Source organism: Passer domesticus, chromosome 13, assembly GCF_036417665.1.
Source record: "Passer domesticus isolate bPasDom1 chromosome 13, bPasDom1.hap1, whole genome shotgun sequence".
Classification (NCBI taxonomy): Eukaryota; Metazoa; Chordata; class Aves; order Passeriformes; family Passeridae; genus Passer; species Passer domesticus.
The window spans coordinates 7,950,099-7,967,935 of NC_087486.1; the positions used below are offsets into that span (position 1 = coordinate 7,950,099).

Below are 17,837 nucleotides of genomic sequence, written 5' to 3' on the forward strand. Positions count from 1 at the left end.
TTTTTCTCATTTGTCACATACCCTGTTGCTTTTTAATTTTTCTGTGTGTATTTTTCTTTTTCCTCTTCTCTCATCCTGATGCTTTAAAGGATCACCTTAGCACACTGCTATCTCTGGAGCACACTTTGTACCCTTCTGGGTTTGTCAGGACATCTCTGGAGGTCACCCCTTCTCAGAGCAGTTTTGTGTCCTCTCCTCCTTCTCATTTGTCTCCTCTGGGTCAGCAGCTCCCTCACACATCTGAAGTCTGGTCTAGTCCCTTCCTGAGTATCTTTGTGCCCTGACTCATCCCTTTGACCTGGCGCTGGATTTCTTTTGGAACTTTGGATATTTCTTTGGACTTTTTAGTGATTCTTGGTGCTCTGGTGCCCTGTTTGAATGAGAAGTGTCCTGTCCCAGTCACAGACAGTACAATTCACCAGCTGGGCAGGGGGATGGTTTTACACAGGATAATATTTATTTGTCAGTCAGTGGGAGAAATCAAAATCTTTAAATCACACACAGCACTGGCACTGTCTCTGTCCACAGACAGGATTACAGTCAATAATCAATTGAGCTCTTTGCTCAGTGACATAATTTCCACAGTGAATGGCAGTTCCCAAGTATCTAACCCTAGTTATAAGGTTATAAGTACTCAAAGTGAAACCAATCAACCATAAAATACACAGACATATAAGGACACAGTTCATTTACAAGGATGTTTATAAACATATTGGTCTGGTCTGCATGACCAAACCACTCAAACAAAGCTCTGATGCAGTTTTTATTTTTTAAAAACAAAGACTTTCTACACTGGAACGGCATGTGGGAGTTCAGGCTTCCCCTCTAGCTTTCTGCAGTTAGTTCCATGGTGCTGCTTCCCCAAGGAAGCTCACAGTTCTTCAGCTGGTTGCATCAGGTAACAGCTTTCTGCTGAGAAATGCTGTTAGTATTTTTTTCTACTTGGCTATACAAATAAAACAAGGGAAAATAAAGTCATCAGCATCACCCAAGACAGGGCAACATTTGCCAGTTGAACTTGAGCAATCTTTAAGTATCAGGTATTGCAGTTACATTTACACCATGTTGGAGTCCATAATACTTATGCTTTAAAAACAAGTGATTACTCTTTGTTCCTATTCCTGCCACAGTCAATTAGCTCCTCCTGACTTGCTTGGAAGTTCAGTATCAGGGTGCACAGGAAGGCAGTGGATGCAGGGAGAGAATGTGCAGTGCTGAGGGCGACGTCTGAGACAGAGAGGATCCTCTACTCTGTTAACAATGATTGTTACAAGTGCTCTTGGGGGAGATGCTTGATGACTGAATGATCAGAACAGAAATGGAGCATCCATCAACACTTGAGTCAAGTGAAAGTGTGAGAAAGAAATGAGGAGAAATCAAGGCACAAGTATTATTGTTCACTTTTGATTCTGAAGCAGTGTCATTGCTCTGAGAGCTCCCACCTGCTAATGAAGAACCCTCTTATACCAAGAATTTCAGACTGGAAGGAAAAATTGAGTGCTTAATTCTGATCAGGATGTCAGGAGTAGACAATTGCTATTACAAAAAGTGATGGCAATCTTCTTTTTCTTGCCTGTCTAATATATACTGCCCAAGCACTTCTCTGGAGAGACAGCAGAGAGACTATCCATCAGCATCACAAAATCTGAACCAGAATTCATTTCATGGCTGTTTTAGAACCACTTGGGACATGATACTAAAACCACCTCCGCTGTAAAAGTAAGCACACGTGGGCTTGGGGATGGGATGGGATGGGATGGGATGGGATGGGATGGGATGGGATGGGATGGCAGCCACTTAGGCCAAATTCACACATGGGAATCTCAGCTGGGCCTGATTCAAACATTAAATACTCTCTGAGACATTTGCCAATGAGAGTAACCTGAACTGCTGTGCTAGTATTAATAAATTAGAGTAAATTGTGAATGTCATGTGCTTCTAAAATGCTTTAAGCATGGGCCCTGAAACTGTAAGCAGTGTAGTTAAATTTGAGGAAGATGGTGATAGAGATTTGTGTTCCAAACCCAGGGAAATACAGCTGATAGCCCAGCCTCTAGCAGGTGTGACACCAGCACTGTTAAAACACATTTGTTCAGCAAATGGCCTTCTGACAGGAGTAGATGGTTTTCAATACAGATACTGGGATCCCCAAGAAAACTGAAGTTCCTGGACCAGATTTGCTCTCAGTTTAGCCAGGTGCAATGGAGACAGTGAATCACTTTGTTCCTGAGGAGTCTCAGTGGTGAGAGAAGCAGCTCCATCCCCTCCCCTGCACCAGAGCTCAGCCCCTCTGACCATGCACAGCCCAGTGCCATTGACTGCAAGGTACTGCTTGTAACTGGGTGAAATGCCTGCTGTGCTGAGCAAACAGATGATGTGCATCAGCAGTAAAGGCAGCCCAGTGACCTGGGTTGACGTTCACAGAAATAGTTAATGCTGAGATACTCTCAGCAATCTGATCATTGGCCTTTCTTAGGTATTTAGCTGTCTCCTGGTTTCTTTTCTGTGATGCACAAGGCAGGTGTTAAGGTTTGTGTAATCTATTCCAAATGCATGATATTCAATTTAATTAGGAAAAAACCCTAAATTATGCCAAATTAATCCATACCTATCACTCAGATACTTGATTACCACGTCACTAATTCTGCCAGTCTTGCTCTTGTGATGGGGCAGCCCTTATGACTTCATGGGCTCAGACACTGAGAGATTTCACCGAGGTCTTTTATCTCAGTGTGGATCAGGGGGCACTTAACAAACCTGAGTACCTGCAGGAGCTGCTGAGCTCTTGTGACAGAGCTCCTCTGATGAGCAGAGTGGTGCAGACAGTCTGAACTAATGCTGGAACAAGAGAGCTGTGCCTGAGCCCTTTAGGAACTGGATGGCAAAGGAAAGCAGTGCTCCCTCTGCAAGAGAACTTCACAGCCTTGAGGTGAGTTTCATCACAGCTGAGTCATCAAGGAGCTCACTGAAATTTGAATGTGAATTCTTTTTCCTTAAGTGGGGTATTAATAAATTGCTGAAGTTAGAGCATACTTTACAAGGAACCTTATGGGGCTTTTGAAACTCAGAAGAAAAAAAAAGAAGGGGCTTTAGCAGTACAAGTAATTAATTATCTTTAATTTGAACAAGAGGAAGCATGGTGAATTTTTGGACTAAAGTATTCTAAGTACTGTATTTAAACAACTCAGTATTAACTGATTATTTATGTTGCCACTATATCATGGATGAAGAAGAAGTTTCACTACTTTTTTATGGCCACACTGGAAATTGGTTTTTAAAACATTTTAGTTTAAGAAAAGTTGTGTTGAGTATTATCCCTCTAGGTTTCTTTGCACTGTGTTATAAAAGAAACTACTTTCAAACACAGAGATTGAGTTTCTGTAAACAGAAATGACCACATCTGCTCAAGCGTGCCCTCTTGCTAGTGCAGAAAAGTGGGAGAAAATATTGCTGACATTAAAATGCAAACCTAATTTTCTACTCAAAGAGAAATCCAAGTAAGTAGCTAGAACAAAATTTACTCTGAATTCATAGTGGCTTGTTTTGGTAATGGAGATTCTAAAAGGAACAGTGATGATGATAAGAGAGAAAACAATGATCTTTACTGGTGCTTTGGAGAATGCAATGCTTTTAGGAGAAATGCTAAATATATATTTCATCTTGAACAACATCATTCTGAGTGAAACTTGCAGTACATCAAATGGGTCCTGTTTTAGTGTTCATTTAAAAAAAAAGTCCAGCTCTAGCCTTTTCCCTTGTTAAAATACAGTTTCTGGGCTGAACTGGTACTAAGCCAAAGCAAACTGCATGAGGGGGCTGAAAGGGAGGTGGTGGAGTCTTAGGATAACTTCAAGGGCCTTCCTTACACTGTGAACTGCCTCTCAACTGCAGATTCATCAGGGAGGCCCTGGTGTAGGGCTGGAAAATAAAAATTCCAGAAAACTGTGTGTGAAATGCTGCTGAAGTTGGGAATAGCACAGTGTTCAGGGTTTACCTGGGGAGAGGCAGGTATTTAAGAAGGACATCCCCATCAGTAGCTGAAATGGAAATATTTTTATTGGAGTTAAGGTAGCATGCCAGTGACTTGGAAATGGTGGATTAAAAAAAGTAAGATGTTAATACTGTTTATAATTTATTATGCTTGATCTTTAGGGCTGTTGGAAGTGGTTTTACCAGCATTAATACTATCATAAAGTACCTGTTATGACTATGCCTATGGGAGCATAATCCTGGTTTTGCTGAACTAAATGGCAAAGGCTTCCTCTAAACTTGGTGGTAACATGCCCAAGACCTGCAGAAAAAGGCCATCTGCAGCAAAATACAGAATTTTGGAAACTGTAATTAGATTATCTTATATATCCACATGGGGATTATTTAACTTCAGAGACCCCTTAGATGCATCTGTCTGCAGGTTTGAAAGGGCAATATTTTCATATTCCTCTTGTGATGCTGAGCATCTGCAGTGGTGGGCTAATACTACCAAATCCTTCTGAAAGTTCCTGTTCAGAAATCCATAAAAGATGGGATTGATACATGTTGAGATCATGGCCACAAGGTGGCAGATTGTAAATGCCAGGTTATGATTACAGCTCATTAGTGCCTCGTAGTTCCAGTCAAAAACCATGTTGAATATATTGAGAGGCAACCAGCAAGCTGCAAAGGTCACCACGATTGATACCAGCATCATATTGATCCTTTTGCTTTCACTCAGCCTGCTCTCGTTCTCTCTCATCCTGTCTATTTTACCTCGTCTCCGCCGAAGACACACAAATATCCTGAGATAGCAGATAAAAATAAAGCCCAGTGGGAAGCAGTACTGGAAAACCAGCAGGCTAGTGGTGAAAATCAGTCTCTCTGTAAGAGACGGCCACGCTTCAATGCAAGCGACCTTGTTCTTGTAGAAATCACTGTGGAAAGACAAATGTTTGAAGGGTTCGTCTGTTATTTGGTGGAATACTAAAAAAGGAGTGGATATGATGAGGGAAAGCCCCCAGATGAAAAGGATTCCCCAATAAGCATGTGAAATATTAGGTTTCCAGCCACGTGGGTTTACAATTAACTGGTATCTCTCAATAGCAATGAGTACAAGTGAGAAAATGGAGACTGAGACAGACAGGCTTTGTATGAAAGAGCCTATTTTACACATTGCTTCCCCAAAGATCCAGTGGTCCATTAAGGTATATGCAACTGTGACAGGAATGCACATGATACAGATCAAGACATCTGATAAAGAGAGGTTGGCAATCAAAATGTTGGTGACATTTTGAGCTTCTTTCCGTCTCTTTATTATAACAATTAGGCAAAGATTTCCAACAAGCCCCACCAGTGTAACCAGTGTGTAAGCTGTAATAAGCAAGAATTCTGCAAGGGAGGAAAGGTGGCATGTATCAAAGTTCAAGAACTGAGAGAGGCTAATGTTAGAGATAGTTTGATTCAGGATCTCGCTGGTGTGCTGAACAGCTTTATCCATCCTGAAGCATCTTCCAACCTATGGACAAAACCTTGTATTATTTAGAATATACTTTGCATGGAGATTTTCAAAGCAGTGAGTACTGTGGGTCTATCATTGTAGTCAGTGTCCTTGAAGTTTTGAGCAAATCTAACATGATTAATTAGAGTACCAGAAAAGCAGATGGTTATTAGTGGGTTTATGTATCCCTGTGGAAGGAGGTTGATGTCACCTTTCTGAGGTTCTGCACTGACAGTGCTACAGACCTATAACTGATACACAAGAAACAGCTGTGATAGCTCTGACTGAACTTGCACAGACACTTTCACACAAATCCTCTTTTACCAGTTGTGGATGAAGTTTGCTTTTCAGAATAAAGTATTTTAAGATCTGTCTCTGCTGAAGATTTAAGAAGGTTTAATGGATTCCCATGAGGATAATCTGTTGCTTTTGTATTACCAGAAAAGAAGAATTGGGTCCTGCCGTCACTCTGCTAGCTTAGACATCACACTTAGATTTTCTTTAGAACTACAAAGCAATGTGAGTTAATACACTCAATCCTCCTGAATTAATCAAAGTTATGTGTGCTTGAGCTCAAATGGCATTCAAAACCTCTATGAATGATATCTAAAAGGGAGTTTCCTGTTCTACTGATGCATTGAAGATAGTATGTTCTTTTTCCTAAATCTAACCTGAGAAAAATGTAAACAAAATAAAATTCACATTGTAGTTATACAGAAAATAACTCCTCTTTCAGCTCTAACTTAAACAGGAGTTGAGCAAAAAAAATGGTAGTAGAACAGTTCTGTGGTTTTAAAACTTATCTTAATGGGAAGAGTTAGGTTCAACATAACATCTTGATGGGTTTGAATTTATCATTAAGTGCAGAACTTAATTTAAAAGCTCACCAACTTTCTGGACAGAAAGAGGTTGTTTCCAACCTGAGAAAGGAAAAGCTAGGTATGAAAAGTGCTATTTTAAAATTTAAAAATGGGTAATATATATATATTTCAAAACTCAACTTTAACTCACCTTAATTCCTCTGTGAAATTACTGGAAAACTAGCTGGAAGGAGATCATTCTTCACCCTAGAAATGGTGTTGAGAGCCTGTGGAGAAAGGGGAATGAAGAGAATGAAGAAGCAGTGGGAATTTAGAGGATACACAAAAAAGAAGGGATAGGTGGATGTTTTATTATTACTAGAAAAAGTCTGCTTATGTGTAGAAGATTTGTAAGCCCTTTCACAGAAATGATTGCCATTATTTAATCAATAAGGATTCTTAAAAGTTTGGATGCCTGTGCAAAATGAAACACTAAATCCAGGGTAAACTGGAATTATGATTCTGTAGTTGTTTTCCCACAGAAACTTAAAGAATATTCCAGCCAGAGTTATATCCTGGACTCCTTTATCCTGATACTTCTGTTTAACATAAGCTTGGGTCAAATTAGGATCTTAAAAAATCTCCAAAAAACACCTTTGGAGCATCTATTACCATTTTCATTCTGATTAAAATACTCTTTTCAATCAGCATGCTCATTGGAGTGGGAAGTGGCTGTAGATACATGTGACTCTGTGTGGCCCTGATTCCCCAAAAGTTACTTAAATCGTGGTCAGGGCATTAAGCCCTGTAGTCTCTCTACAGAATGTACCTGGCTTGGCTAAAGCTATACTGGGGAATGACATGGAAAACTCTATAATCCTGCTGCAAAAACTATGGAAGCCTGGAGGCTCTGATAGATTTTGCAGTCCCTTGCAGGTGTCCCTACTTCAGTAGAGCAAGAGCTGGGTACTCTACTGTGTGCCCGCCAGGCTCCACAAACTCTTGTGCTCCTGAGGCCAGGAGAGAGGCAGGGGCTGTGACTCTGACTGTCACACCCTGCAGAACCCGATGGTGAGGCTGGCAGCAGCCCCTTCAGGCCACCAGTGGGTGCTCCTGGAGAGCACTGTCACCCACCTTGCCCTGGAGCAGCACTGACTGCCTGGCTGGGTTTCTCACACCCGAGGATGCTTGTGCTGGAAGGACAGAGGCACTACACGCTAGATTGGCAGTTGTTGCCCCAGTGAGATCTACTGCCACTTCAGAAGTGTGAGGATCTAAAGCCTGGCTGCTTTGCCCCAGAGGGATCTTTTTCTGCAGTGCCTGTGGTGTCCACCTGGCTGGCACAGACCTGATGCCTTCAAAGACAAACTCTGCTCTTCCTTGTTTTTTATGTGAGCAGAAGAAGCTGTGTCAAAAGGCCATGAGGCTGAGCCAAGTTTGTAATATTTTATGCACTATTTGCTAAGCTTGCTTATTTCTCCATGGATGCACAACACAGTTTGATAGCAAATTCTGAATGTCCTCTCCCAAGAATTCAGGATGGTAGGGCTTCTCTGGCATTTTCTGTTCAGGAAAAGTCCCTGTACTGACCTAATCAGTTCACTTGCTACATCAGTTTTAGGCACACTCTCCATCCACACTGCCTTTTCTCAGGAAAATGTGCAATTTCTTTTCACTCTTTGGTTTGTGCTGGGAGTTAAAGAGTGCAGTCTTTAGTACACACCATTCTACGAGGCAATTTAAACATTTCATTGGCAATTAAACAAATTCACCTGTCTTGGTAAACATCTGGAATATTCACAGCATTAAAAAATAAGTTACTCTAGTATTTACTACAGCATGTTGAACTATATTGCAATACATACTGGCATTCTTTAATCTAATAAATAAATGTTATGGAATCAGCATTCTTGGATCACAGCTACAGCTGGTACCAGAATTGAAGTGTTTAACAAAAAGAACTCATTCCTTCAAGCCCTAATCCATGCATTTTGGAAAAGATTCTCTACCATACTAAGAGTTTAACACTATAAAATACTGTAAACCCCCTAGTCTTGTTTCATTCCTCTGCCTGCAAACACATTACTGAAATGTTCATAAGCAAAAGAAAGGTTTAAAATAAAATGAGTTTTAGAAAGGCTTTCTTTCCTAACTATTTTTTTACCTATGCTAAAGATGAACAGTCCCATCCTTTCAAGGTGACCAACAAATGTTTCAATTACAAACCTTGTTTATTAAGTTCCTAAGTATTGCACAGATAAAATGTGGAGGAAAAATTACAGTCAATTTTAAATATAGGTTATAGATAATAAAATAATGCTTTAAAAGTTATTTCAGTAACTTTTGTCATAGTTTTATTGATTTTCTGACTTCTTACCTGATGAAAAATTCAAGTCATATCCACACTGCTTTAACAATTTTTCTTTTCCCTCAGAGCCAGCAAACACATCTTCTTTCTGTAGAAATGAATCCAGAGCAAAGCCATGTCTCCTAAAGCAATACTTAAACTCTGCTTTCTTCTGTCTGTAAGAAACCACAGATCCCCACTTTCCAGCAGTACTGAATCTGCCGGGCTGCAGGAAGGCTGCTCAGGAATAAAACAAGCTCTGGAATCCAAGAGGAGACGAACAGCAGTGAGCAGGGAGGAGGAAGGACCAGTAGTCATGGGGATGGATTTTCCTCCACTGTGCTGCTTCCCTCCACCCTGTCAAATACCTTATCATGCAATTTCATTTTCAATTATTTAATCTGTTCTGTAGCTCAAATGTTTTCCCTCTGCAGGATTTCATACATAAACATCTGCAGATGGCATATTGCTTTCTTAACTGAGACAGCAATACAATAAGCTGCTTGGAAAGAGCATGCACATCCTATTAAGTGTATCATTTGCTTTATTGCAATTAAGATAATCAGATTTTCATTATAAATCGATATTTTAGCTTATACTCCTCAGATAAAAACAGTATTCCTGAAAAGCAAGGCATGCACACTGCACTAGCACATAGTGAACAGGGGCTTTATTTTTCTTAGTGTTTTTTCAGTAAGAATTTATACGTTTTGTAGACACATGTTTATAAAAATAAGCATTCAGCTTACTCACTAAATATTTAGAATGAACATTTATGGAGTGGAAAAGGAACTGCTTTTCTTAGGACCTGCAATCTGGTAAGTTGCTGTATAAACTTTTGCATTTTTACCTGGGTACACTTAACTTCCAGTATCTCAGTCTGGTTTTTTTGAGTGAATGGATTTTCAAAAAAGCAGTAGGATTTTTGGGATGAACAATACTGATGCTGTACTGAAGTACAATTCAGAACTAATTATCTAAAAATATAGTTGGTTGTCATGCTATAGCATTTGAATAAAATAGGCGCAGGGTGGAGGGAGCCTTTGTGGCCAGCCAGATGAACATCCTGCTTTTCATGTATTTGAGTCTCTTCATGATGTGTTTGTCCAGATTGTTTTTTAACCATCTGTGGTGATCTTGGATTAGGGATTCAAGTGCCTAATTGACTGCTAGGAAGACTGCCTTAACACCTCCCTATAAAACTTCCTTCTCTTTAGTTTAACCCAGTGCTTTTTATTCTAGGTGTGGTTTGGGAATCCTGATATTTTAACCAAAAATGCTGCAATCAAGCAATGGGAATATATTTTTCTAAAGCATTTCTAGAGCTTGCTGGGTTTGATTATGTCATTATTACTATAAAAACAAAGCTTTGCCAAAGTACTTTAGAAATTCTGCTTCTGGTTGTAGTGTAACCCCAGGAAGTTAATCAGGACCTGAACATGCAATGTCATAGATAAGCATCAGAACAGGCCATAAAAATGCATATCTACTTGTGAAGCAAATAAGTCAATAAAATGAAAAGATGTTCTGATTCTATTTCTAAATTTCAAAGGTCATTTTGCTTATTTACACATGCCTCTGTTTCTAATATAATTCTGTATGCAGTCCTTCATTTGTGGAAAAAGTGGAGTCTTTAACACACGATCCATTGATTTTTACAGTTGTATCAGCCTGCTGCCTCGTGTGGATTTAATTGTGTTGTAACCTGTTGTGAATTAGATCACATCCAGCATCAGAGGCTTGTGGGTGTAGCTGCTCCTGGTGTGTTTATTCCTGATGTCAAAGGTATGTATGCAGAGTAGGATTTTTTTCAGCCAAATGCTGGAGTGTCTGTTTGCAAAAAAGGTTAATGGATAGCAGAATTGTATTTACTTTTTATCAATGGTCTTGTCATTTCTAAAGTGCTCAGTATTAAGTGTTAGGTGAAGTGCCATAATAGGTTTTTAAACTTAAAGTTTGTGATAACTTGTGTAGTATTGGCAACAACCTGTTGGTGAAAAAGAACATTTAACTCTTCTAAGTTCACCTTTTGCTCTGGCATTTACATGATTCCTTGGCCAGCAGGAATCTTTGCTGATGGTTGATGACTCTAAATTTTTGCTTTAGCTTAATTGTTTCTCCTATGGACCTATGCAGTAGTCCTTGTTTCTGCCTGTTGCAGCCTCCTTCTTCAGAAAGCAAGATTTAGTAGAGATGTACATGCACAATTTCTCAGCTTCCCACATGAAGGAATTCCTTAACAGCAGATTGGCCAAGAGCTGATTCAGAGACCTGTAACATCTCTGAAGGGTCATGGAATCACAGACTGGTTTGGGTTGGAAGGGACCTTAAAGATCACCCAGTTCCAATGGGCAGGGACACCTCCCACTAGATAAGGCTGTTCCTAGATCCATCCAACCTGGCCTTGGACGCTTCCAGGGATAGAAATCACTTCCAGGACACTTCCAGGGATGAGGCAGCCACAGCTTCTCTGGGTGATTTCTTCCAAGAACTCACCACTCCCACAGTCAAGAATTTCTCCCCAAATCCCACCCGACTCTGCCCTCTGTCACTACAAAGCCACTGCCTCTTGTCCTGTCATTGCAGGCCCCTGTCCAGAGTCCCTCTCCAGCTCTCTCAGAGCCCCTTTAGGCACTGGAGGGTCTCTGAGGTGTCCCTGGAGCCTTCCCTTGTCAGGCTGAGCACTCCCAGCTCCCTCAGGCTGGCTCCAGAGCAGAGCTGCTCCAGCCCTTGGGTGCAGCACTGCAGGTGGGGTCTCACAGGAGTGCAGCAGGGAGGGAGAACCACCTCCACCATCCTGCTGGTCATGCTGCTGCTGATGCAGGACAAGGTCAGATTTCTGGGCTGCAAATGCACATTGCTGGCTCGGGTTGAACTTCTTGTCAATCAACACCTGCAAAACTCTCTCCTGGATTATTGCTTCCTAATAAATACTGTTCTTCATAGCACTTCAAAGAGGCACAGAAAAATAAACAAGAATAATTGGAAATCTCATTTGTTAGTGTTGGATGTGCTGGTTAATGCCATGTAAGTAAGATAATATGCTGTGATGGAGGAAAAACACACTCCCCTCACATTTTCCTGTTCTGTGGAGTGATCAACACCCCAGTAAGGGATTCTGAGCAAATAGCTCATAATGGGACCAAACTAGCAACAGCTAAGTATGCCCTGGCACCTTTTCTCCATGGATGTACGTGTGTAAGTCGAAGCCCTGCTCCATGACTCTGGAAATAATTGTCACAAAAATAATTCAAGTTCACTACCTGGAGTTTAGGTTTCACTCCATTATACTGCATAGCTCTAAAGGACCTTTGCAATATCCTTGATGCCTGATCTCAATTTTGTTTCTCAATTAGCTCATGACTAGAATGAAAAGTCAACTGTTTAAAAATCTGATATAACTATAAATGAGTTACTTATAATAACATATTTTTAAAATTGTGTCATGCCATGAACTGTTGGCTAATTTCTGGACCTTATTCAGTTGGCATAGAGCTGAGATGGAGATGAATAAACTCCCTGGCTGGAAGGTTAGCATCTTAATTTTTGGGTCAGCCAAGTTACTTTTCTCACTGAAAAAGAGATAAGATAGATGAGTAATTGTAATAGGAGTGTGACTGCATAAATTCATATTTTATAATAGATCCCACTTTCCAAACCCTGTTTCAATTCTTTGTAGTTTTCTAGAACTTCTCCAACTCACTTTTACCAAAGTTATCTCTGCCAAAAAATGAATTATTTCAATAGCTCACAAATTTGGGGGGAATACGACAATTTGTATCTCTGGTTTGTTCTTTCTCATTCTGGAGTCTTTTCATAACAACATTGTGAATACCAAACCCTGCTGTTCTCATGGCATGACATCTTTCAGTGTCCTAATTGTTAATTAAGAAATACTTAAATAATCAAAAGGTTTTTCCCATTAATCTCAGTCTGTTTCAATTTTCAAGTATGTTTCAAACTGTAACAAGCATTTTTATTTTCTGGATTAAAACCAGGAATTCTAGATTGCTATTTCCTGTCTAGAAAGTCTTACTTCACATCACCTCATTTTAAAATGTCTTGAATAGCATGGATGTGTTTCAGCTAATTTCAGGCAGGTACTTACTGAGCTTCAGAGCACAGCTCCTCCTGCTGTGTTCAAACAAAGTTTAACATCAGTCATGCAAAAGCACCACAAACCCACCCCACAGAGGTTCTGTGGAATGAGAAAGAGTTGGAGTCTAGGAATAGCTAAGGGGAAAAAAATAAAAGCATGTAGATGTTAATTTAATTGGAAAATACATAATGAAAAATTCACAGGTGAAAAAGATCAGAGTGTGGCTGAGATTGTTGCTGGCTCTAGGTCTTCGTTTGGCAAAACTTAGGATCCTGGTCTGTCTCAGACTAAGATACAGTGAAAATTCTCCCCTCTCACATCTGTCTCAGCATCACTACATTCTTTGATCCTTCACAAGAATCTTGACTTTTGAGACCATATTTTGCTGCCTTACTTTCATCCCATCACTTCAAATTATGGCCAGCTTTTATATACAATTTTAGGAAAGAGAAGAAAGGAAATAATGAATTATTAAAGAAGAGTGAAAAGATGAAAGAGGAAAAGAGAAATTGAACTTCAGAGGGAAGAGGAGGGAGGGCAGGGTTTAAGGAAAAATGGTAACTTAAATCCAAAGAAAAGGATGCAAATTCAATTCTCCGATGACTTTCCACTTCACCCTTCACAAAGGAGTGTTTCTTTCTTCAGCAAACTCCCCTTAGCAAGGGCTCCAGGAAGATTTTGTTTAACAGATAAACTTTGATACTACTTATTGAAGAAATTGTACCTGTGGGTTATTCTGTTACCTTTTTATCTGTAGGTTATCTTCCTTTGCATTAAGCAAATAAAAGAGAGGGGTAGTGTTTTATTTCCCATCTGAATTTACACGAGGTAGAGATTTTTATCCTCAGGAGTGTCATGTTCAGACTTTAGGGGGGTAAAAGTCTGTCTAGTTGCCTCTCAGTAATTTTTAATCTTTTTCAACAAAAACCCCTCTCCTGATCACTACTAATTCATGAAAGTCTCCAAAGTAAGATCACAGGTTTGATGTTTATGCAGATGAAAGTGCAAACAGCAGAACAGAGTGAAAGATAAACTTTTGCCAAAAAGGCAAGAGCTCTCTCAAGGACAGCTGGACATCTTTCAGAAGTTTTTGTACCTCTAACTAAAGCAAAGTGCCAGGCTGGGAATGCTCGTGGTGCTGCTGTATTTTTACACAAAATGCTCCCTATGAACCACACAATTACACTCTGCCTGAGGTGTTGGTTTGGGTAGGAGTGAGCCTTCCAAAAGTCCAATAATATCTGATTGAAATGATGAAAATAAAAATCTTTGCCTCTGTGTGCATCTCAGAGTGATGTGGGAAGTTATGTATCCCTTGTATTCCCAACTGTCCCCACCTATGCACAGTTAGAAAAATCTGGGTGAAATTTGTGTGGAGCTAAGGTGACAATATTACAGTTTTCAATGTGAATGCAGAACTAATTCAGCAGTCTGCATGAAACTTCAAAACGCTTTCTGTCTGCTGAAAGGTCAAACTAAACCTAAGCCTAGAGCATTGTACTATACAAAAATTACTTAAACTCATTAAAAATTCAAGTGCTGTATATAAATTGCTTAAAAAATAATCAATGCCTGCCAACTGTGGAAGTCACAGATGTAACTAAAAATGTTGAAGCTAGTTAAAAAGATATGATTTTGTGTTTATATGAGGGTTTAGAAAAAATATTTATAACTTACAAACTACTTCTGACTTCACGATGTTTTTCTATTGTCCTTCATGCTCTTTTCCAAAACTTAATTATTCATTTTCCGTCCTGGCAGTTTGGACCCATTAAATAGCATGAAAAAGTTATGTTTCTTGAACTACAAAAATTGATACAAAGAATCCTTAATAGTTTATTTTGCAGCAGCTTTTACCAAGAATATGTGGTAACACGGGAATTTGTGTTGGAAAGGGACTGCTCAGATGTCTCTGGTTTTCAATCTCTTAAGCAGCATTGCCCTCCTGTGGACTCTGGGTGGAATGATTTCTTCTGAATAACTGGAAAGGTGAATGCACGCAAACGATTTGGATTTCCTTCTTCCTAACACACTAATTAAAATGTCCCATTAAGACATTTAATTTAATTGGCATTATTTGGGCAATGCTTCTGGTTTGAGAAACACATTTCCTTTAGGTAATGATACAGGTGGAGTTTTTCTCTGAAAAAGCACCTAACTTTAGCAACTTCAGCTGCTGATGTTTTTTTTTTTATTCTACAGGCTGCTATCAGAATTAATAAAAACGTCATGCTGTAACTGCCTTGTCAGAAAGTGAAAAACATGTATTTCTTTTGCATGACACTTTCCTAAGAATTTTTATATCTATAGGCTGGTATTATGCATTTACTAATTTACAGCAAAAAGCAGTTAAAAAATTCTGTGGGGAAGGTGCTGTGGCTGCTGGAGTGTTTCTGGTTTACACCTCACCCACAGTGAGACTCATCTCTGGTTCTGCACTCACACTGTGGCAGCACCTGTGTCTTGTTGGTCCACACAGCTGGAGGAAAAAGCACCTTTCAGGAGCACAGAAAGGCACCTGCTTCCTGGGAATGTGTGCACCAAGTGATTTTTTGCACAGCTCAGGTGACTGGGTGCCTCAGCAGCCCTTTGTGCATTTCCAGAGGAGACATTTCCACCTGCAAGACACGGGTATGTGTGTCTTAAAGGTGATTTCCTTTCATTAACCAACCAGTTAAAAGTGTAAATGAAGAGGAAGAATTTGGGCTACACCTGAATTGAGTCAGTGGCTGGTTTTTCCTACTGATTTACTCACATCTTAAAGACCCTCATCTCCTCGTGATGCAAACTGTGACCTTTTCTTTGATCTGTTCCTTGACCTACTTGTCTGTCTTGTTTTCAGGGAGAGAAAGTGTGCTGTAAACAAGCTTTATTTTCTTTGTTATCTCTTGAGGCCATAATTAGCTCCTCTTAATTTTTCATCCTTTTTGCTCTAAATTACTATAGGTCTATAAAACTCTCATGGATTATTTTCCACGTGACACATACTAATTTATCTTGGGAAGGGTCATACAGTTCTTACAATAACTAGTAGGAAAATAGTTTTGTATTTCCTGTAATTTATGTGCAGATTGCAGACAGCTTCTGGGAAGGTATATATTTAATACAGTAGGATATGTTTGTTTATTTTAAAACCACAAATATTTCAGTGGCATTATGGGATATTCTCTTTTCTTAAACTAGATAAAATGATGGTGTCAGTTCATCCATTGAGATAAATGGATCTAAATCCATAGCAACTTCTTTGTGACTGTCAAACATAGGCATTTAATAGGTTACTCTTACTATAGACATGGCTATAATATAGAAAAAAAAAATCCAATCTGAGTAAAAATCAGATTACTGTATTGCAAGTACCAATGCTACAGTTTATGATAATCATAGCCTGTGAGGCAAAAGCAAGTTCAGCCTCTCTGGATTTCCTCTGGGGCTGTGGTTAACCAACCTTCCAGCACAGCCAATGTTCCTCTTGTGTCTGTGTCTCCAAGGGAGCTTTTCCAATTGATCCCCATCAGGGGGATGCTGCAGTTCTGATTCCTCCCTCCTGTCAGCACCAGCAGGTCACAAAAAAATTGTTTCAGAAAGCTGAGGCAGCTGAAAACCAAATCCTTCATTGTGATAAATCTATTTATGGCTGTCTCAGATCCCTTATGTGGATCGCTGTGTGTTTGCAGAAGCTGCCAAGGCTGGCACATGGGAAAAGGCAGGATCAGTCCAGGAAACTGTGGAACTACATCCTGACAGTGCCTAATGCAAAACAGCAGCCATTCTTAGCTCCTGCTTAATTTTTAACATAAACCCTAGTGGCTGCAAGACTGAAAAAAAAATCTTCTTTCTAATGAAAAATTCACTTAAGTTGAAAGTAATGCTGCTGTCTTCATGACAGCAATGTTTAATGTACTATAAAAGTAAGAGGGAAAAAAAGGAAAATGATCTCACTATTTGTCATTCCACAGGGCTTGCACACTCTTGAACAGCTCTAATAATTTCTCTGAGAAAATACCACCTTTTCAGAGCTAAGGAGAGATCTAAGGGTGAGTAGGCTGTGATAGGGTGGGAAAGAGAAAGGGAAGGCAGGGGAGGAAACAGTAGCAGGAATCACAGAAAGGTTTGAGCTGCAAAAGCCCTTCAAGATCATCAAATTCCTTCAGCACTGCCGAAGCCACCACTGCACCGTGACCCCAAGTGCCACATCCGCACTGTCTTAAATCCTCCAGAGACGCGACTGCACCACTGCCCTGGGCAGCTGTGCCAGGGCTGGACAGTGTTTCCGTGAAGAATTCTCCCCTGATATGCAACCTAAACTTTCTCTGGCACACCTTGAGGCTGTTCCTGCCATCCTGTCCCTGGGAGCGGGCTGCCAAGGGGAAGGGGGGCACAATCGAGGGGAGAGACACGGCTGACAGGGAGCAGACAGGAGCGGAGGGTTAAGCCCCAAGAAGGGCAGTCCGGAGCGGCTGGGGGTGGCAAGCAGGTGTGAGGGCACAGGGGGCAGTGAGGTGTGAGGGCACAGGGTGTGAGGGCACAGCGGCAGTGAGGTGTGAGGGCATGGGGGCTCTGAGGTGTGAGGGCACAGGGGTGTGAGGTGTGAGGGCACAGGGGGCAGTGAGGTGTGAGGGCACGGGGGTGTGAGGTGTGAGGGCACAGGGGTGTGAGGGCACAGGGGGCAGTGAGGTGTGAGGGCACGGGGGTGTGAGGTGTGAGGGCACGGGGGCTCTGAGGTGTGAGAGGTGCGGGCACAGGGGTGTGAGGTGTGAGGGCACGGGGGCTCTGAGGTGTGAGAGGTGCGGGCACGGGGGCTCTGAGGTGTGAGGGCACAGGGGTGTGAGGTGTGAGGGCACGGGGGCTCTGAGGTGTGAGGGCACAGGGGTGTGAGGGCACAGGGGTGTGAGGTGTGAGGGCACAGGGGTGTGAGGTGTGAGGGCACAGGGGTGTGAGGGCACAGGGGTGTGAGGTGTGACGGCACAGGGGGCAGTGAGGTGTGAGGGCACGGGGGCACTGAGGTGTGAGGGCACAGGGGTGTGAGGTGTGAGGGCACAGGGGCACTGAGGTGTGAGGGCACAGGGGTGTGAGGTGTGAGGGCACAGGGGGCAGTGAGGTGTGAGGTGCGGGCACAGGGGC

At 41.2% G+C, this 17,837-nt stretch overlaps 1 protein-coding gene across 3 annotated transcripts; it reads right to left on the reverse strand.

The window, feature by feature from the left end:
* Nucleotides 1–435: 435 nt before the first annotated feature.
* Nucleotides 436–17,318, reverse strand: LOC135280054 (neuropeptide Y receptor type 6-like). Of its 3 annotated transcripts, XM_064387779.1 has the most exons (5): nt 16,162–17,318; nt 12,726–12,850; nt 8,648–8,726; nt 6,482–6,557; nt 436–5,488 (listed from the first exon to the last, which is right to left on the reverse strand). In XM_064387779.1, the coding sequence occupies exon 5, from the start codon at nt 5,468–5,470 to the stop codon at nt 4,352–4,354; it is 1,119 nt and encodes a 372-aa protein (XP_064243849.1). In that variant the 5' UTR covers nt 5,471–5,488; nt 6,482–6,557; nt 8,648–8,726; nt 12,726–12,850; nt 16,162–17,318; the 3' UTR covers nt 436–4,351. The 3 variants fall into 3 exon arrangements, with proteins under 3 accessions (XP_064243849.1, XP_064243848.1, XP_064243850.1); XM_064387778.1 differs by lacking the exon at nt 16,162–17,318 and having other exon boundaries at nt 12,726–14,880; XM_064387780.1 differs by lacking the exons at nt 12,726–12,850; nt 16,162–17,318 and adding an exon at nt 12,093–12,717.
* Between the last annotated feature and the right edge of the window lie 519 nt (nt 17,319–17,837).